The sequence below is a fragment of the Fukomys damarensis genome, unplaced genomic scaffold (assembly GCF_012274545.1).
Source record: "Fukomys damarensis isolate Sample0158 unplaced genomic scaffold, DMR_v1.0_HiC HiC_scaffold_4, whole genome shotgun sequence".
Classification (NCBI taxonomy): domain Eukaryota; kingdom Metazoa; phylum Chordata; class Mammalia; order Rodentia; family Bathyergidae; genus Fukomys; species Fukomys damarensis.
Window position 1 is genome coordinate 69,885,413 of NW_022900916.1, and position 21,598 is coordinate 69,907,010.

Sequence of the window (21,598 nt, forward strand, 5' to 3'; positions counted from 1 at the left end):
GGGATGCAAGGATAGTTCAACATATGTAAATCAATAAATATAATAATCTACATTAATAGAGCTAAGGACAAAAATACCATATTATCACCTCAAAAGATGCAGACAAAGTGTTTTACAAAAATCCAAAATGCATTCATGATAAAACCCTATAGAAAATTGGAGTAGATGGTCTCTATCTCAACTTAATAAAAACCATCTATGAAAAACCAACAGCAAATATACTAAACGGTCAAAACGGAAATCTTTCACAAAATCAGGAACAAGACAAGGATGTCCACTATCACCACTCCTGTTCAGTACTGTTTTGGAAACATTACCCACAGCAATACGACAAGAGAAAGAAACAAAAGGAATACAGATAGGAATCAAAGAAGTCAAACTGTCATTATTTGATATGACATACTCTAATACTGAAGGCCTTAAGAACTCCACCAAAAGTCTTCTAGATTTTACAACCAAAATCAGTGGAACAGCTGTTTACAAGGTCAATACTCAAAAATCAAAAGCCTTTCTGTATATGAACAATATACTCACAGAGAAAGCAACTGAAGAAATAACTCCTTTCGCAATAGCATCCAAAAAAATGAAATACCTAAGAATCAGTCTAAGGAAGTCAAGTAAGAGACCTCTACTCTGAAAACTACAGCACTCTGAAAGAAGAGACTGAAGAGGATATCAGAAAATGGAAACCTGTCACTTGTTCTTGGGTAGGAAAAAACCAATACAGTGAAAATGGCTATATTTCCAAAACTGCTATATAGATTCATTGCAATGCTAATTGAAATTCCAACAGCATATTTCACAGAACTACAAAAAAAAAAATCCTAAAATTCATTTGGAACGAGAAGAGACCTAAAATAGAAAAGCAATTCTAGGCAAGAAAGACAAGGCAAGGGCTAACACAATCCCCAACTTGAAACTATACTTCAAAGCAACTGTGATAAAAACAGCATGATATTGGCAAAGAAACAGACATGGGGATCAGTGGAACCAATTAGAGGACACAGAAACAACTCCAGACAGACTCAGCCACCTCATCTTCAACAGAGGAGCCAAACACCCTCATTGGAGGAAAGATAGCCTCTTTAATAAATGGTGCTGGAAAACTGAGTTTCAACTTGCCAAGGATTAAACCAGAACCATATCTCTCATCATGCACCAAACTAAAATCAAAATGTTTTAAAGATCTAAACATTGAAACAGAAACACTAAATGTGATAGAAGGTAAGTGGGGTAGAATTCCTAAAGACATTGGTGCAGGAAAAGACTTTATAAACAAAACCTCAGTTTTAATGTGAACTAGTGCAGAGAAAAATTGGGATCTCTTCTTATTAAAAATCTTCTACATAGCAAGAGAAACCACTAAGAGTATGACGAGACAACTCAAAATGTGGAAAAAAGTTTTACCAGTTGTTCCTCAGTCAAAGATCTGCTATCTAGAATATATACAAAACTTCAAAAAATCAACCCCCCTAATTTAAAGACCCAATTAAAAAAATGGGCATCTGAAATGAACAGACATTTCTCAGACAAAGAAGCAGAAACAGCAAATAAACATATGAAAAAATGTTCAAAATCACTGGTTATCCGAGAGATGCAGATGAAAACAACACTGAGATTCCACCTCACCCCAGAAAGAATGGCTGCTATCAGGAAATCAGGCAATAACAAATGCTGGTGGGGTTGTGAGTAAAATGAACCCATTTCCAATGTTGGTGAGAGTGTAAGACTGGTGCAACCATCGTGGAAATCATTACGGAGATTCCTCAAAAAACAAGGATTAGAGGTCCCATTTGCCTGAATTATTCACCTGTAGGGTATCTCTCCAAAAGATTTAAAAGCATCAGACCACAATGATATACGTGCATCCATGTTACAGCAGCTTAGTTTGTAATAGCTAAACTTGGGAACAGCCAAAATGCCCATCAACTGGTGACTGGATAAAGAAGATAGGAGTTTAAAAAAAAAAGTTTAAAATCGAGTACTACTCAGCCATAAAGAATGATAGACTAGAGACATTTATAGCCAAATGGATGCACTCTGAGGCCATACTCTGAAGTGCATAAATATCCAATAGTTTCTCTGGTATGAGAAAGTGAAAGTGTCAATGAGGACCACAATGTACAATGGATAATGTGAAATGGAAAGCAAAGGTCTAAAGGGAAGGGAAAGTCGGGAACGGGGGGACAGGGGAACGGAGAGAAGGGAAAGAAAAGATGAGAAGAGAAGGAAAACACGGAGACAAAGTTTTGTAAAAAGAGAGGGGTGCAGGGGTGGAAGGGAGGGAAGGGGAATGGGGAAAAACCAGAACCAAGATGTACTGTGTACAGGTACAGATTCCCAACGATGACTGTGATTGTAATGTGCACCTGAAATGTACCAGTAAACTTAATTACGTAACAGAGAAACTACACTACAGAGCTACTGTGATAAAAACTGCATGGTACTTATTAAACAACAGACCTGAAAAGCAACGGAACAGACTAGAAGTTGCAGGAAGAACCCCAAACATACTCGGTAACCTTATCTTTGTTTGACAAAGTAGCCAAATGTGTTCATTGGAAAAAGCCACTTTAATAAGTGGTGCTGGGAAAACTGGCTTTCCACATGCTGAGGATTAAAACTAGACCCATATCTCTCACCACACACTAAACTACAACAGAAATGGATCAAAGGTCTAAACATTAAAACAGAAATAATAAATCTGCTTGAAGAGAGAACAGGTGGAACACCCTGAAGACACAGAAAGACTTTATGAACAAACACCGACTGCACAGGAATTATCACAAGGAATCAACAACCGGTATCTCATCTTATTAAAAATCATTTGCACAGCAAAAGAAGCCACCAACAGCGTGAAGAGACAACCAACATAACAGGAAACATTTTTGCCAGCTATTCCTTAGACAAAGGACTAATATTTAGAATATATAAAGGACTCAAAAAAATACTATCCCCAAATTTAAAGACCCAATCCACAAATGGGTAACTGAAATGAACAGATACATCTCAGATGAAGAAGCACAGGTGGTAAATAAATATACGAAAAAAGATTAACATCACTGGTCATCCGAGAGACACAGATGAAAACAACGCTGTGATTCCGCCTCACCCCAGAAAGAATGGCTGTTATCAAGAAATCAACCAATAACAAATGCTGGTGGGGTTGTGGGCAGAAAGGAACCCTTCTCCCCTCTTGGTGGGAGTGCAGACTGATCCAACTCCCGTAGAAATCAGTGTGGAGATTCCTCAAAAAACTAATACTAGAGGTTCCATTTGACTCAGGTGTCCCTCTTCCTGGTAGCTTCTTGAAAGAATTAAAAGCATCATATCATAGCAATATAATCACACCTATGTTTATAGCGGCATAGCTTGTAACAGCAAAGTATTGGAAACAGCCCAAATGCCCATCGACAGATGAAGAGATAAAGAAAACATCCTTCCAAAAATACAATGGAGTGTACTACTCTGCCATAAAGAAGGATAAAAATGTGCCAAAAGTTTAACTTTTTAGAAGCTGATAAATGATAACTTTAGGTCTTGAGTGTTGATATAAATGTATATAATTATATATTTTGTCTACACTTATATTTATCTCTTCTTTAGATGGTACCACATTAACTTTAAAAAAAGGGCTGCTCATTAACTAAAAATATATAAATCCAAATGACTTTTTGTTTATATAATTTAAAAAAGTTTTTAAATGACAGATAACCTCAACTGAAAACATGCATGCTGCCTGAGTTAGCCAACTAAAATTACATTTTACAGGCTTAACTTTTAAAAAATTTCAGTTTAGCAAGATATAAAAACATTTAGAAAATTAAAAAATTTTGAGTTAAGATCTTAAAGATTATCAAAAATCAGAATCAGTTAAGCATTATAGTGACAGAAATATAACAGTGCTTAGACATTCTTTTACTTAAAAGTTTAAATTAGCTTTTAAAAAAAATCTTAGGAGACAATAGGCAATATAAAGGCTGCTTCTCACATTAGTAAAAGGGGTCCTAAGAGATAATATTTTACTACACATCAATTAAGTGAAAAGAAATCACGGTTTTTACTGAGTAGTACGTAAAAGCCTCCATCTTGTCCACTTCCCACCCCTTTAGGAAATAAGAAAGAAGTGCAGCATGTCTGCACAATGTCTACTCAGACACAAGTTAATGAATAAGACAAAATTGCCTACTTTTTTTTTTACATTGATTTAGAAAGCTCTCAGTTGGTCTCAGTTAGGTAATGTTTAATAAGCAACCTTTTTAATTGCTCCCACTTTTTTACTGTACTAAACCAGAGAGAATTTTTGTTAACTAATTTAACTTTTATCGAGTAAAATAAGCAAGTAAAAGCTGTCAGGCTTTATAAACCACTCTTGTTTAAGAGAGCAGGCCTGAGAATGTCTTGGACCCAATCAGTCCTGAAACTGCTGTAGCCATGACACGGAGACATGCTGTACTTCTTTCTAATTTCCTAAAAACGCTGTGTTCATTTTTCCATAAACAATCACTTCCGCAACTCTAAAATGATAAAGCCAGGAGGAGCTGATATAAAATGAATATTTCTCCCAACAGTTCTTAAATCTTTGTAGATCTTCAGAGTCTTGAAATTTTAAATACTCATATTACTAAAATTTCTTTAATAGTCTTTAAATAATCATAATTATTATTACAGTTCCTTTAATAGTAGATTCGCTGATGGGCATCCATGTTATCCACAATACTTTGACTTTTGGTAATATAAAAATTTGGTTAAAAATAATCACTGAGGTCAAGTTACATATTCACGTTCAAAAGCCCCCAAAAACCTTTAAAGATTTAAAAAATAGCATTTGTTATAATGCATATAAATACCATTTCAGGATACTGACAATAGGTTTAAAAAGTATTTTGCTCAGCAAAGAAACAAAGGTACTGTGGTCTAGTGCAGACTATGTACCTAAAAGTGCACTCTGATTTAGTGCAATTGTCTTATGTGTTTTACAAGCTCTATATGTTCCTTGGACTAATAGTCTGGTTTTCAATCTACATCTAAGATAATTAACTTCATAAGATCTTATAAGATAAATGAATTTGATGCTGGAAAAATAAAAGGGGATAAAGGGAAGGGGGAAGAGCAGAACTGAAATGTGTTACACACATGTACCAACTCCCTACAATGAATGTTATCGCTCTATAGTGCAAACACGTATTAACAAAAGTGAAAACAAAAGGGCACCTTATAGTTTCAAAAAATTGTTTTGAAACAGTGACTTGTGTTTGTTAGGTGTTTTACATTTTATAGACAATGTAAAAGTAACTGTTAAAAGTTAAATAAGTATAAATAAAATATCTAAGTTACTTATAGTTAAGATACTAAAACATTTGCTCTATAATTCATATATTCTTTGTTTTAAAAAATTTATAAATAATTATATATTTGAGTCAAATATATTTCATAAATTGTTGATATATAATACTGATAAAAATCAAAAGATAACTGATCCTTTTAATAAGTTTCAAAATAAACTAGAGAGACAAATTCTAAAAGTAAAGACTTTGTTAAACTATAGGTCAACTAGTTATTTAAAAATGAGCTTTAAAAAATAAGTCTTAAAGCAACTCAGGGTTATATCTGTTCATCATTTAAGATATCCTGAAGTTAATAGTGCAACTTATTTAATATTCTAGTAAGTTACGTTTTAAAACATTCTTTTGTTATAGAGTTAATAACTGTAACTTACCTGGTCTGTTTTGGGTTTGTTTATGCTGCCTAATGCCAATCGTTTTAAGGGATGCTAAAAAAGGTTTGTATGTATATTGAATACTGTACCATATCTCCCTGAAAACAGGACATCTTCTATTAATTTCTGCTCCAAAAAATGCAATAGGATTTATTTCAGAGAATGCCCTATTTTTTCCTGTACAAAAATCCACATTTATCTAAACGGTCATTTCTGGGACATCATCATAACTCTCCAAAAGTCAAATTCCAGCCTGACTCTCTTTCGATTATGTGTCTTGCGGACCCACTGGCCCTGATCTCTAGGCCGTGTCGGCAGAGGTCTGGGGGTTGGAGTCCTCCTGTGAAGAGACCCTCTGCTTCCCTGGCTCATTTCTCCACCCAGGCAGGAATGCGAGAGGTGGCGAGGCTGACTCAGATCCAAAGGTTTCGCTGGAGCAGGGTAAGACACCGGGCCGGCGAAAGCGAAGTGGAGCAGAAGTTTTACCGATGACCCTCCAAAGGCAGGGAGGGGCTGCCATCTGTGAGCTGCCCCACAGGGAGAAGCCAGGGTGAGACTGTCAGCACGACATGCTGTCTTGCCCGTACTTGGAAGGGTGAGCTGATTTCCTAAAAGGAGCCCTTGTCCTGGCACAGTGAGGGTCTTCGCCTTTGTTCTGCAGTGAGCCAAGGTTCGTTCACAGGAGCTGTGGGCGCTGGCATAGCGAGCAGCCGCCTTCAGTACGGCGTCTCACGCACAAGCACGCAGCCATCTACCTCCCTACGCTCGCCCGCGGGTCCTTCGGGTCCTTCCCGGCGCCGCCTGTCGCTCCCTAACTGTCCCTACACTTACGTCCAGCAGTAGCGCTCTCCTGACACGGCCACTTCTTGTCCATGGACCTGCTCGTGGTGCACTGGCAGCAGCTGTCAGTGATTTTATCCCATGGGTTCTTTACTCAAGTTACAGACTCCTGCAGCTGGGCAAAGTTCCCAGTAAATCAAGTGTTCACTGAAGATGAACAGAACAGAGGTGGCAACAAAAACGGGGCCAGTTAAGGACCCACACGAAAGTGATGAAAAATTGCAGGGACCCAAATTCAGAAAACACTGATTTCACGTGAGTGCTTTAAGTATGTCAGTTGTACTGAATTATGAAGATTCATGTTAGACACGGCCACGTCCTTTCAAGATCAAGTGGGCGTGTTATCCATGCACTGTCTCTAAGTAGCTCGTCATCTGGGAATAAGTCTTGAGTTCACTTATTTACACAGAGGCACCCACTTCAGGATTTACAAGTAACTACAATTTATTTTAGCATTTAAGTATTAATGTCAATATTTATTTATATTTAGTTATACATTATTACTTTATAATTCAATACATCCCTTATGTGTTGCAACAGATGGTACTAAATGCATTCGTTCGGCTGATGACCGGGGTTCATTTGGGGGTGGAGCTTGAGTGTCCTGAAAAATCATCCAGGGCTTATATTCAGGTTAGAATGTATTTTGGGGAAAATATTCTAGATAAACTGCTATTATTTTATTATCTAGTTTTTGCTTAAATAATTAAAATGAGTTTTATTTTTAAATAACTTTAACGAAATGCCTTATAAGGCTCAAAAACAAATATTTTGGGCTTTTCCCACCTCAAGAATATGTTCTTTTCTAAGTACACGGTGCTCACATCAAAATACGACACTGTTTGAGACACAAATATGAGTCAATAACAGAAGCATTAAAATAAATGATGACCTTTGTATATGGTGGCATAAATTTATAAAATTATAAAAGTTAATATTTTTGTTATAAATTTACAATATGTTAACAATATAGCTTTTTTTTTTTGGTACAGGGGATAGAACTCGGGTCCTTGAGCTTGTGAGGAAGGTGGCAGCACCACTGAGCTAAATCCCGGGCTCCAACATGGCTTTTAACTAAACATTAATTAAAACAGTATGTTCCAAAACTGTACTTTTTATTGTTTTTTGAGATAAAGTCTCGCTCTGTATTACAGGCTGGCCTCAATCTCACAGTAATCCTCCTGCCTCAGCCCCACTGGTCTGAAATAAAAGGAGCCAGAGACAAGGGATCGGGGTATTTGTCTTTCTGATGCCCTCTTCTCTTTCAGAGTAGCTATCTTCTCTTTTTCCACCTTTTCAAAAAATGGTCTTCCTTTATTTCCAACTCTGCCTCTCTAATTCCTCACGGTGCCGACTTTTCAACCCAGGAGGCTGCACACTGCACAGAAGCAGCGGTGCACTGCCCACCACACCGTGAACGACAAAGGAAGGGGCCCTCTCCAGAGGTCAACCTGAGGGGCCGCTCTGAGGGGGCTGTTAGCCTTCGAGACTGGAAGCGAAGTAAACCTCTTTTCTTTGTAAAGTAACCAACATCAGGTCTTTCTTATAACAACAGAAAATAGACTGATATTACCCCATTTTACAGATGCAGGCACTATCTCAGGGAAATTAAGCAGGCTGGTCTAGGCCACACAACAACGTAGGGGGAGTTTCAAGGCAGATTCTGAGTGTTTAAGTTTCAAGCTTCCATTCTCAGCTCTATGCTGCCTTCCAACAAAGCAGAAACTCTTTAGAGTCTTGGGACTGGCTGGGTCCCTAAAGAGAAGATGTTGTGGTTTTCTGGGTGAAGAAAATCTTCCCTTTACAGCATCTCCCCCTTGGAAGTGCTTGAGAGGAAAGAACACACCTAAAATTTCGCATACAAAGGACTGCCTACGTCTGTACCACCCAGTAGCTACGGCTTCAGCTGTGTTTTAACGTCACATTTCTTACTCTTGGGCCGTCAGACTAGTAGTGCTGTGTATTTTGTGAGGTTTATCAGTCTTGGCAGACTTTATTCATCATCGAGAAAGCACCTACTGTGAGCCGGGTGGTTCGTTGGGTAACGACACCCTAGTATTTGGCCTTACCTATGAGGGGTGTGAGCTGGCCGTGATTCAGTCCTAGGTCACTCTACCATTTTGCGCTGGGTTTTCTTCTTTCTAGGTCTCACACACACGAAGACAAGCTGCTCTTGGGGAGTAACTGAGCGCCCCACCAGAGGGCATCTGAGGTCCCTCCCTCTGGGGCCGTGCACATACCATTCAGATAGGCATTCTGGATGTCAATGGCCTTGGTGGCCTGGTCGTCAGCAGAGCAGTGCAGGTGATGGGAAGGGGCCACGAACACTTCCAGCACCCCCTTGGTGAGGCCGGGCTCGAACATCATGCTGCGGCTCCTCACGCTCACGTTCTCGCAGCCGGGATACAGGTTGTTGATGCTCACAGAGACTGCAGGGAGAAGGCAGGGATGAGACTTCACACAGCACTGCCTGGGTGTTGGCTCTCCCCTCCCAGCCTTGCCACACAGCTGCCGCTTCCGGAAACCCATGTGCCCCGTCCCACTTGGGCTCCAGGCTGCTCTGAGTACATGCCCCTTGCGTGCTGTGTGGCAGTGGTGCCGGGGTAGGCTGTGTGTGTTGCTCGCTGCACATCCCCAGCACTTTCGCCTGCTCTCCCTTGAAAGGCCGTTTATGGACTGTATTCCTCTGGCTGGCTCACTGTTTGGTTTTCTGGTTAGGGTAGTCACTGGGAGGCAGAAAAGGCAGTTAAGACTCGACATGGAGGCAAAAGAAAGTTGGGGATTTCCCTTCCCCTCACTTCCCGCTGCTCCTCGGGCTAGCTGTGTCTCTGCGTAATGCTACTGTCTCCTGAGCAGATCCGGCCACAGCGCCGACATTACCGGGATTTGGGTTTGTGCCGCTCATCTTTTCAACCCAAGGCTGGTTACAGTTCCGCTATCTTTCTAGTGTCTGGGTGCTTTACCATCTCTTCCATGTCCTTCCGAGCTCTGCCCGTGACTGCCCTTCCATTACTGAAGTCTCAAGGTGCACGCTCCACTCGGACCTGGACTGTCACAGATAACCACGCTGAACGGTTAAGTTATTTGAGGTCGAACACAAGATGCCTCCACACAGTAGCAAGCCAATACATTAAACAATGCTGAATCACACGGAAGATTTTGAAAATCCCCTCGAAGGCCTTGCACATTTCCATGTGGCAGCACATGTCAATTGGTGGCATGTACACTTTAACAACCCTTCAGTAAGTGCCACCTTTCCCCTAATAAGAAAATGGACAACAGTGCACAGCTAGATTTTAATCACCCTGTTTCATGTTCACTGCCTTTTTTTTTTAACCAGTGGCAGTGCTATTGAGTTGTCATTTACAGCAAGAAAATTAACTGTTTCATTTTCAACAGATGTATTTCAGTAAGTTAAACATGAGTATGAGTGTGTGTGTGTGTGTGTGTGGGTGTGTGTGGGTGTGTGTGGGTGTGTTTGCAAACATGCGTTGGGGGCCTGCTGAATCACAAAGCCCGAGTCCCCTGCATGTGGGAACAGAGACTGTACTCCCTCCTGGTCCTGCTGCGGACAGCCTGTCACCCATCTCTCCACCACACGGAAGACTGGAGCCACCTTTCTGCCGCAGGGCTGTGACCTGGGGCCTGGCCTGCAGTGGGTGCTCCCTAAACATCAGGTCACCGAAAGCAACAGGGGAGGGATGGGACACAGTGAATGTGCTGTACCACACAGTACTGTCGCCTGAAGGTCTGCAGTGACAGATGTCAAACCTTACTGAAGCAGGAGCACTGCACCTGGGCTTACTTTGAAAACTGGAATCCAACTGCAGAGACAATGCCATGCGTAAGAGAGCGAAGAGCTCAGACTGGACGTGGAGACTGGGAACATCCAAATGAGAGAACAAGGGGCAAACAAGTAGATGGCGGAGAGAGGGTTAGGTACAAGGACAGAAGGAAGGGTAGCAGGAGGAAGGGGTCTTATATACATTTTATTCTTTTCATAACAGTGACAAAATTCAGCACACAAGAATGTGAGACAAAAACAAAAACGACAGCTGTTGAGGCCATTACAGTCACATCTCAGTGGCCACACCTGATGAGAACTCTGGCGACCCCAGGAATGGGTGTGTCGTTGCCCTGTCCCCTGGACAGAAGCAGACCACAGTAGTGGCCTGTGGGCTGCCTGTGGGCAGCCACCCAGTACATGGCTGCCTTTCCTTCCTAGGGTTAGAACACAGGTGGTCTGTAATATGATTAAAGCAACAGCTTCTCCAGAAACACTGGAATCCCTTAGCCTCCCGGTAGACAGTGGCCAGCGACCAGCAACAGAACACACGTGGGTGTCAAGGTCAGAAGGGACTTCCTGAGCCTGCTCTCTTTGGCCAGGACGGGAGCACTCTCTCAAGTGTTCCTCCCACGAGGCTGGATATTTTCCTTCACCCTGCAGAGCTCCACCTCCACAGCCACAGCCCCAGCAGTCTGCAAAGCTGAGTGATGTGTGTAGCGGCCACAGGACAAGCAAGCAGAGTCCACTCGACGGCCTCCATCGAGCCTCACGTGTCAGGCTGGTGTGAACGGAAAGTCCTCTGATGCCACCTCCCACCTCAGGGGCTCCAAGGATGTCTCAGATGGAACAGCGCCTCCACCCACCTCGGGCTCCGCTCTGATCACGGCGGAGTCCTATGTGGAGGGCCCAAAGTCGAGGCTGGGTGGTGCTGTGAGCTGCAGGGAGCAGGCCTCGTTCCACCCACGAGGACCTACATCTCATCCTTGCTCCTGGCTGCAAGTGCAGCCTTTGCCGCCAGCCTTTACAGGAGAAAGGCAACAGCAAAAGGCCCAACTGTAAAAGCGAGCAACCTTCCTGCTGAGGGATGGGGAAAGACATCACTCCATGGGAGGAACCGGAGAAACCCAGAGCTCTGCCAACCAGGCACAGCGGTGCTGAGAAAGGATGGTGCCGTTGTTATGGAGCCAGAGGTGCAGCAAGGTGCCCAGAGGGGGCCTCCCTTCCCCAAGTCCGGAAAGCAACGGCTGCTTCTGACCCACAGTACACGCCATCCGCCACCAGCACCGGAAGTCCGCCGGCTGCCTCTCACAGGCTCTGGGATGTGTGGCAGACTGCTATTTTGAGAGTATAATTTTCCACTGATCAACAAGCTGCCCATAGCTTTTGGGATCTTCTCTGGGTTCAGGCCCTGACCCCATCCCATTGGCTGTGCCTCCTGCAGCAGCCGCCTGGACACGGAGCTATAAGGGCCCCCACTGGGACAGGAGAAAAGGCTTCAGGTATGGGGGATTCAGCCGCTGTCTCCTCACCAGCTGCGGCAGGTGCTGGATTCAACAGCAGGGATCCTGTTACAGTGGACCCTTGACTTAAGAACTCAATTCATTTGTGAGGTCTGGTTGTAACTCAAGGTAGTTGTAAATCAAGACTATTTTTCTCATAAGAAATAATGGAAATACTTATAATGCATCTGAACCCCCCAAAGCACACCTTTTCATAACAAAAAGGGTTGTGTAACATGCATAATTTATCAGAAACACCAATAATTTTCCTAGTGTATTCACCAAAAAGTTACAGAATGTGCCTGGTTTACCAGGAACAATTTCATTTTGTGCTCACCATTCAAGCTGACATCTTTGGCTTGCAGGAAAGAAGGGTGAAATGGAAGGTGATTATCGGTTGAAGGACATAAGAACGTGAGGAATCTGACTCTCTGGTGTCCTTTCTGTCCTTGGGAGAGTCTGTGGCCCACTAGGACCTGCTCTGGCTCACTAGGTCTCAGCCTCTTCAGAATTAAACCTGGTCTGTGGCTGGCTGTTTCTGGCTCTTCTTTAACCCTGTTCTGAGTATGACACGACATCGTCACTAAGCAACTGAATGCAAAAACTGGCCTGGGTGTGTCTTCTCTACAGACGTTTGTAGCTGTGTCCATTTCTTCAGGCTTTCCTTTAATGCAGAAGAACTCTGCGGCACTGATTACTGATACTCTCCCTCCCCTCAGAAAGCTCCTCAGCTGCCCTTCTGTGTGGCTCAGCCAGAAGCTGCTGAAGCTCCTCCACAGACAGCTCCTCTGACAGCTCCTCCTCCACCAGCCCCTCAGCATCACCACGGTCCACCTGCGAGCCACGGACCCTGCTGTGGTGACGGGGTCATCACCATGGGGCCAGGTGAAGGATCAGACTCCTCCACACAGCCTTCAAAGTCTCTCCTGCCTGAGTTGAGGGCGCACTTTCTCCCAAGCAGATTTCAGGGTCCTTAGACAGACACTGATCCAGAATTTCTCAATAAACCTCACACAGGAAAGATCAGCATTTGGGTCCTAACTCAAGACTTTGGTCAGAAGTTAAAACTAAAATCCTGGTCACACCCAAGTTGTTCATATGTGAGGCCAGTCATAACTCCAGGGTCCACTGTACTTCCGAGATTGCGTAGAAAAATACTCTGCCTGCCGGAGCAGGCAGGCCACCAGCCATTAGGCAACACAGGCCTCTCTTCTTTTCTTGTCTTCCCGGAGGCCACCTAGCTTTGGGCAAACATATTTCTAATACTGACCACATGTGACCCTAGCCCAAAGGACTCCTGCTCTAAAAGACTGTCCTCTGCACTGGCCTGAAATGTCACTGTAGCAACAGGGCAGATTTCACAGGAGCAGGAGGCCCACCTGTGCTCTCTCCTACCCTATGGGGCTCAGAGTGGAATGGAGTTCATGGGAGACATGGAGCCCATGTCCATAACCATTGCCGTACAGAAGGCAGAACCAGGGAGCTGAGTCTTCCAGTTTTCTAAAGAATTTAGGTGATCTTTTGATTAAATGCTAAAGACTAAATCCATTTTCTTCCTGCCCCCTTCCACTCTAAAAAGAAAATCGTGATTTGTCAGGCCAGGAACAGTGGTGGCTGGTGTTCATCTTCCTTGGACGGTAACACTTTATGTCTCTGGGTCTTGGCTTACTTTCCTTGGAATGGGATTATGATTTAATCTCCCAGAGATTTTCTGTGGGTCATCTCGCTTCTTAGAGAAGTATCCCCACACCCCTCGGATCTCTGTCTAAGGAGCAGGCACCACACCACACTTTGCCTTCTATTGTTCCTTTCTGGAATGTGTCACTTACCTAAGACTTGCAAGTCCCCAGTGACTTGCTCAGAACTATGCTTTTTCAGTACAGGATGAGGTTCAGCTCCCAGAAAGGGAAAGGCTCATGGGAGGTTTTCTCCATCCCGGTCCTCTTAGGAGCAAATGCAGCATCCTCTGGGTGATAGGACTCCCGAAAGACTACAGAACGGAGCCGCATGGGTCTTAAAACAGCATTTCCTGCCTGAACCATCTTATCAGAAAAGCAGGCTTCCGCCAGCCAGCAAGTGTGACCAAAAAATGGAAGGATTCAACTGAAGAAGGCAGCCCATCCACCCTGGGAGACCAAGGACACAAGAGGAGCAGCGTCCTCACTGGGCTGTCAGGCTCTGCTGAGAGCCTGTGGGTGGCATCTGCTCCGACAGCAGATTGTACCCGAGGAAATCTTCTGTCCCAGAGCCCTGCAACCCAAGTCTCTCCAAGCTCTGCTGGAGAATGGGTCTGGACAGCAAAGGCCTGCTGACAACATCATCATCCTGAGCCACAGCTATCCAGAGCCTACTTCAGGGACCAGACTGGGAAAACTAACAGAGGGGAGGGCAAAGGCAACATTACTTCTGCAGCGTGAAGGTTGAGCAGAAGTTAAAGCTTCTTCTTCCCAGGAAGCTCATGTCACTAGCTGTGGCCCCCTGCATAGCAATGAGAACCAGACCGCTGGTTCCACACCTCTCCAGAGCCGGCACTAGGGATGCCAGGGGAGCACACTGCCCACTGGGGGCCTGAAGCCACAGAGGCTGGCCCTGCGTCTCAGACCCAGAAAGCAAGCATGTTTTATGGTGGAACCCATCTCAAAGAAAGCAAACAAAGCAGCGGGAAGTGTGAGACACACGCACGTAAGTGTCCTTTCCAGAGCGTCACTGACAGCAGCGGGCCAGGCACCAGTACCTCCACGGTCGGCGCTTTGGGATTCAGGGCAGCGACTGTCCTCCCAAGGCCCCGTCCGGGAGCCTTCACCAGACCTGCCGAGGCTGTCGTGAGCACTGAGAGGAACTAGGTGTCAGCACACCTCATTCTGTCCAGTGCTCAGAAATCTTACAGTGCATATTAGCAATTTTATCAGTGTACTAAATATGAATCCATATTGGCTCCATTTCTTTAGGACTTAGCCAACTGTTTCCAGCTACTCATGCTGCCCAGACATCTTGCTTCACTGAGAGACGAAGGTCACAGACGCGTGGAGGTCAAATCACTCTTTCAATCTAGGGAACAACTAGAGAACCTCTGTAATGTCACGTGCAGAAAATGCACCGAGGCTCATGGCGACATGACTAACACGGTTTAAAAATTATTGCAAGGTTTCTATTCTCACCCTCACAGAAACGAATACCCTCCCTTCGAAGGGGGCTCTGGAGGAAGGACAGCCCAGAGCGCACAGCCTCTGCTGTGCACTGGGGGCGCCTCTCCTCCGATGACGGCTGCATCGCCGCCCTCTGCAGGCTCCTACCTGTGGGCTTGGCAGCCAGAGGCGATGGCGGGAACCTGGTGGAGCTGGTGGAGGAGAGGCGGGGCCGGCGCCTCCGGAAGAAGCTCCTCAGCAGCCCACACTTGAGCGATTCCACCAGGGTTGTCTTTCCGGACCCCGAGTGGCCAAAGAGCTTGAGCTTGATTCTCGGCTGCAGGTTCTGTGTGGGGCGGAGTTGCTGGATGAAGAGCCCCCGGTGTGTGTCCTGGACAAGGACGGAAGAGCCCGACAGTCACAGGGAAGCAAAAGCCCAAGCCCACCGTGTAAGACCATTCTCGGGCTTCCAGTGCTGGGTTTGCTCGTGCTGCAGGTGCAGTGTTTCCTAGCTCCACTGAAAAGTTTACAAATTCTGACAAAATTCACACACCACGGTCATTTTTAAAGTGTACAGTTCACAGGTTTCTAGCACCTTTGTAATGCTGCATAGATAACACTGTAATCTAGTGCCAGAGCACTTTACTCACCCCAGAAGGAAACCTACCCATCAGCAGCCACCGGCCGTTCCTCTCTGCTCTGCTCTCTCTACAGACTGCCGTTTTGCACGGCACTGTGACACGTGACAGGTTGGGTAGAGGGATCCTGGAGCCATGGATCTAAACACAATTAGGACGGGCTCTGCTTGGCCAGGTGGAGCGGCCAGCTCCTCTCTTGGGAAGGGGATGGGGCAGTACAAGGGACAAGGCTGTCGTATGGGGCTGAAGGACACGACTCTCTTCTTGCTTTCTTCTCAGTCTTTCAGGGAGAAGCAGAGTCCCCCTAACATTCATGGATTCATCCACATGCTTATCCAAAACGCAAGGGTCACATCCTCCTGCGCTAAGTCCAGTGCTGAGGACTGGAAGACTCAGACCAGGCTAGATCAGTACCCCGGGGAGGCACACAACATGGACTCTTTGGCATTAAATGGAGCATAAAAGCACAATAAACATTTGACAAAATTCAACACCCATTCATGATAAAAAAAAACCCTGCACAAAATTGGAGTAGGAAGGTCTTTATCTCAACTTGATAAAGGCTATCTATGAAAAACCAACAGCCAATATTATACTAAATGGTCAAAAACTGAAAACGTTCCCACTAAAATCAGGAAGAAGACAAGGATGTCCACTATCACCTCTCCTGTCCAGTACAGTTTTGGAAACATTAGCCACAGCAATGAGACAAGAGAAAGAAACAAAAGCAATAGGGCTGGGGATTTAGCTCAGTGGTTCCACCACCTGCCTCACAAGTACAAGGTCCTGAGTTAGATCCCCAGTACAAAAAAAAAAGAAAGAAAAAAAAAAAAGAAAGAAAGAAAAGATAGGAAAGGAAGAAGTTAAACTGTCATTATTTATTTGCTGGTGATATGATATTCTACATAGAAGACACAAAAAACTCCACCAAAAGACTTTCAGACTTAATTGACAGATCCAGCAGGGTAGCTGAATACAAGGTAAACACTAAAAAATCAATAGCCTTTTTGTACACAAATAACAGACTCATGGAGAGAGAAATTAGGGAAATAATTCCTTTCACAATAACAATAAAAAAAGAAATATCTATGAATCAATCTAATGAAGGAAACAAAAGAGCTCTACATTGAGAACTGCAACACTCTGAGAAAAGAGATCAAAGAGGATATAAGAAAATGGAAAGATGTCCCTTCTTCCTGGTTAGGAAGAACCAATAGAGTGAAAATGGCCATACTTCCAAAACTGCTACACAGATTCAATGCAATCCCTATTGAAACCCCAACAGTATATTTCACAGAACTAGAGAAAATAATCCAAAAATTCATTTGGAATCAGAAGAGACCTAGAATACCAAAAGCAATTCTAGGCAACAGAGACTTGACTGGGGGTATCACAGTCCCCAACTTGAAACTATACTACAAAGCCACTGTGATAAAAAGAGCATGGTTCTGGCAAAGAAACAGCCCTGAGGATTAGTGGAATAGATTAAAAGATGCAGAAACAACTCCAGAGATATTTAGTTACCTCATCTTTGACAAAGGAGCCAACTATTCTCCCTGGAGGAAAGATAGCCCCTTCAATAAACTGTGTTGGAAAAACTGGATTTCAACTTGCCAAAGATTAAACGTAGACCCTTAACTTTCACCATGCACTAAATTAAAATCAAAGTGGATTAAAGATCTAAATATGAAACAGAAACACTAGGCTTGCTGGAAGATGAGTTAGGTAGAACTCTTGAATGTACTGGCATAGGAAAAGACTTTATGAACAAATCCTCAGTAGCACAGGAACTAGCACAAAGAATCAACAACTGGTATCTCACCTTTTAAGAAATCTTCTGCATTGCAAAAGGAACCACCAACAGAGCTAAGAGACAACCTACAATGTGGGAAAAAAATTTTGTTCCTCAGACAAAGCTCTATTATATCTAGAATATATAAAAAACTAAAAAAACCAAAAAACAAAAACAAAAAAAACAAAACAAAACACCAGACCTCCCCAAATATAAAGGCCCAGTTCAAGAGCAGGCATCTGAAATGAACAGACATTTCTCAGACAATGAAGTAAAAGCAGCAAATAAACATATGAAAAAATGTTCAACATCACTGGTCATTTGAGAGATGCAGATGAGAACAACCCTGAATTTCCACTTCACCCCACAAAGAATGGCTGCTATCAAGAAATCAACCAATAACAAATGCTGGCAGGGTTGTGGGGAGAAAGGAACCCTCCTCCATTGTTGGTGGGAGTGCAGGCTGGTGCAGCCACTGTGGAAATCAATATGGAGATACCTCAAAGAACTAGGATTAGAGGTTCCATTTCACTCAGCTATTTCTCTGCTGGGTATCTTCCCAAAAGAATTAAAAGAATCATACCACAGTGATATATGCACATCCATGTTTATAGCGGCACAGTTTGTAACAGCCAAAACTTGGAAACAGCCCAATTGCCCATCAACTGGAGACTGGATAAAGAAGATTTTTTAAATATATAAAATACAGTACTATTCAGCCATAAAGAATGAGAAACTAAAGTCATTTATAGCTATGTGGACGCACTCTGCGGTCACACTCAAGGGAAATTAATAGAACACACGTGTGTAAATACCAAATAGTTTCTCTGGTGTGAAAAACCAGAAGTGTAAATAAGGGTCAAAATGTATAAGTGATACTGTGTAAAAGGAAGAAAAGGGCTAAAGGAGTAGGGGAAGTGGGTGGGGTAGGGGAAAGATAAGGGAAAAAAAATATGAGAAAAGTGAAAACATGGAAACAAAATGATCGTAAATAGAGGAGGGTGGAGAGGATGAAGGGAGGGCAGGGACAAGGGAAAAACTGAGAACCAAGACCTGTCATGTAAAGGGTCAAGATCTCAACGATGGATATAACTGAGCTGTACACCTAAAAAGCACCGAAAAGCTTAATAAAATAAACAAATGGGGCATAAATACTCTTGAGTGGGACAGTGTTGTCCAGTACTCAGCAAGTGCCCAGAGAGCCCAGCTCACAGTCTGTGTGGTGGGGCCTCCCTCGTGCCATCCGACATCTCCCGGCTCACACTACTACTTCCTTTCTGTCACCACCTACAATGCTGCAGAAGAGCAGCTCCCCGAGCCGCCATCCAGGAGGACACCTCCTGCTTTAGCCTAACTGCCACACGTTCTGCAGAATCAGCCTCGCCTGGCACCCCTGTGAGCTTCCTCTCCAGGCTCATCGGACCCAAGACTGGAGAGCTCCGCAGAGCCCTGCCCTGTAGACTAGCAGCTGGCTGGGAGGGGGAGATGACATCCCCAGTCCTGACACGGACGGGATGCCCTGCGAACAGGCTCGTACATCCAGCTGCAGTCATGGGGGCCCTTGCCCAGGCATCTTGGCGAGATCTCACACGTGTGGCTAAACTATTTCTTCAGTTCTACATTCTGAGAGATACACACTTTCTGCTCATCTTCAACAGCTAGGCCACTGCTAAGTTTTCCATTAATAACTGTGCAGTTACACCCACTCCAGACTCTAGTTTTCCCACCTTCATTTTTTATTTCGGAGGGGGCTGGGATGGGGGAGAGGCATTCTCAGCAGAGGTAACACTGCCACCTTGTGGGTACTGTGGAAAGCTGCAAGTGGCCTGTGTGGTTCCCACAGTGACACAGGCAAACTACTGGCACTGGACGCTAGGTGTCTCCGTAACAAAATGTCCCACACAGTGAGGAATATCCCTGGGTCCCAGTCAGCATCCGCTGAGCATTTATCCAGAAGAAAAACCTGTTTATGATTTAACTACATTATATGCACAACCCAGTGGCCTGGGGAGGGCATGGTTCCATATACTCTTGAATTTTTCAAGATTGTGACTGTCGTATAAAGTGGCATGGGAACACATTGTGCTTTTCTCCCTACCCCTGGAAATCCCATTAGCATGCCCTCGTGGCCTTCAAGCTGCCAGGCCAGTCCTCCGGGTTGTGCCTGCCAGAACTACTCCTGAGGTCATGGGGATGACAGTGGCGTCTGCCCTCACCTCCCCCGTGGCCTGTGCCCACCCTGTGCAAACTGGGACTACCGTGTCTTATTAAGAATAATTTCCCTCCAAAGCCTGCTCTTCTCCTCTGCATAGCTGAGACGGATACAGAGGTGTGCAGATACGTATGGGTTTCACTGTAGGGAGATGAAGGGCTCCACAGAAGATCTGTTGTAAAATGCCAGGAGGCTAGGGCTGGAAGCCACAGCTCGGAACGGTGATGGGTTCATCTCTCAACAAGTTCACAGACACAATGCCACAGACCTCGAAAAAGGATAGGCTATCTCACCAGCAATTCCCCTGGCTCATTATCTGGGTCAGCACGGAGGCTGACAAGGCTCTATTCTGAAACAGGTGCGTGCAGAAGCACCTGGTAGGCTGGAGGGAACAGGCTGGGATCCTCTCCTGTGTCCTACCTGCCACAGGTCGCCCAGTGTGACTCTGCTGTCCCTGAACCCCCCAAGATATCCGGCTTTCCTCCCATCAGCTTTACCTTCAGCATCAGCCCCTTGCCCGCCTTCCGGGCCCATAGCACTGCCCATGCCTCTGTTGTACAGGATTCCTGAGGGGGTCATTGTGCCCACAGCCATCCCCTTCCTCTGTGAGCAGCCTGCCACGCAGATGAAAGCCTTCTCCACTTGCTCCAGAGCACACAGCTCAGTCTACACAGAAATTCGGTGCAGCAGTGTGCACTTCCCTGAGACAGTGAGGACAGTCCAGCCCTTGCTTCCAGCCGGAATGCCCATGAGGTACTGGAGCACTTGTTTTTGTGCCATGACTCAGCTTGCAACTCATTTCCGCCCATTCTCTGCCCTGTGGTTCCTAACAGATGGAGCTCCGGAGCGCTGAAGGAACACTCTTTTCATTCTGTAAGAGTCCCCAAGACCCCCACACTCACAGAAGACTTGAACCACAGAAATCTACACACTCTGTGGCTCCAGTGTGGCCTCTAGAAGCTACTCTGAGCTTACAGGGTGACTTGCTCCTGAGTGCCTCGGGTGAGTCATGCCTGAGCTTCCTTGTATGCATTCTGCAGTTCCCTACTTCGAATTCAGCGCAGGGCAGTGCTGGGTCAGTAGCTGCTGACATCTGTGTGCCTATTTCCTGGGTCGGCTCAAGAATAGAGGAGGAGGGGAGAGACAGCTAGGCTCCTATCTGCAGTGATAACCTTCTTCCTCACGCTTCATTCGTACCCTTAGTTGAGCATCTGAGAACTTCTCTGGCTAATATCTTCACCCTCCCCTCAGATGAGGAGACTGAGGCTCAGAGAGGCCAAGGCACTTGCCCAAGGACATACAGCAAAGCCGGAACTCAGCACCAGGCCTTCCACCCTTCCCAGTGAGAGAGGGAGGTGATGGGGAGAATAAGCAGGGATAGCAGAAAGGAGCAACGAGGACGTGCAAGCTGAAGGCAGACCCTCCTCAGAGCGACATGCTATAGATTCAAGCACCGAGGATCACACAGAAGACACGTCCTTGGCAGTGTCTGTCTCAAGTACACGCGGCTGTTTTAGCTGAGAGTTGTGAGTACAGCTACAAAAAGGTGGGTAAAATGACAAAGAGCTCCGTTCGTCTGAATGTGCATAGAAAACAGGCAAATGTGTCGTTGTTAGCTCATCATCGGAGTTTATTTCACAGGCAAATGTTCTCACTTGCTGGTCTCCCTGTGAGCAGTCTCCTGAGTCCTCTGCGAGCCACAAGGCTTCAATGCTCCTGATTCTCACAGACATTCTTCCCTTGAGCTTTGGGCCTTAATTTGCAGGGGCTCAGGACCAGCTCAGACTCTGTCTTTTCCAAGAATGTTCTAGATTTCGGCTCAGCTTTTATTCTGCCCTTCACTCTGGGTGACCATGCAGTCAAACCCACCTTCTCACTTTACTAGAGGGCACCAAGGGAGGCAGAAAAGGCTTTCAACGTCCACACAGCAGTGAAGGGAGCCTCAGGCTGCCCTCCTTCCACAGCCCTCTCACTTCTCCCTCTCCA

At 45.0% G+C, this 21,598-nt stretch overlaps 1 protein-coding gene across 2 annotated transcripts in view; it reads right to left on the bottom strand.

The window, feature by feature from the left end:
• The window catches only part of Dapk1 (death associated protein kinase 1), a 187,770-nt gene that overhangs the window by 17,992 nt on the left and 148,180 nt on the right, over window positions 1-21,598 (bottom strand). For both annotated transcript variants that reach the window (XM_010605507.3, XM_010605508.3), the window contains 2 exons: window positions 15,139-15,361; window positions 8,800-8,988 (listed from right to left, as the gene is read on the bottom strand). In XM_010605507.3, the coding sequence (XP_010603809.1) occupies window positions 8,800-8,988; window positions 15,139-15,361 (412 nt within the window). The remainder of the gene's footprint in view (window positions 1-8,799; window positions 8,989-15,138; window positions 15,362-21,598) is intronic.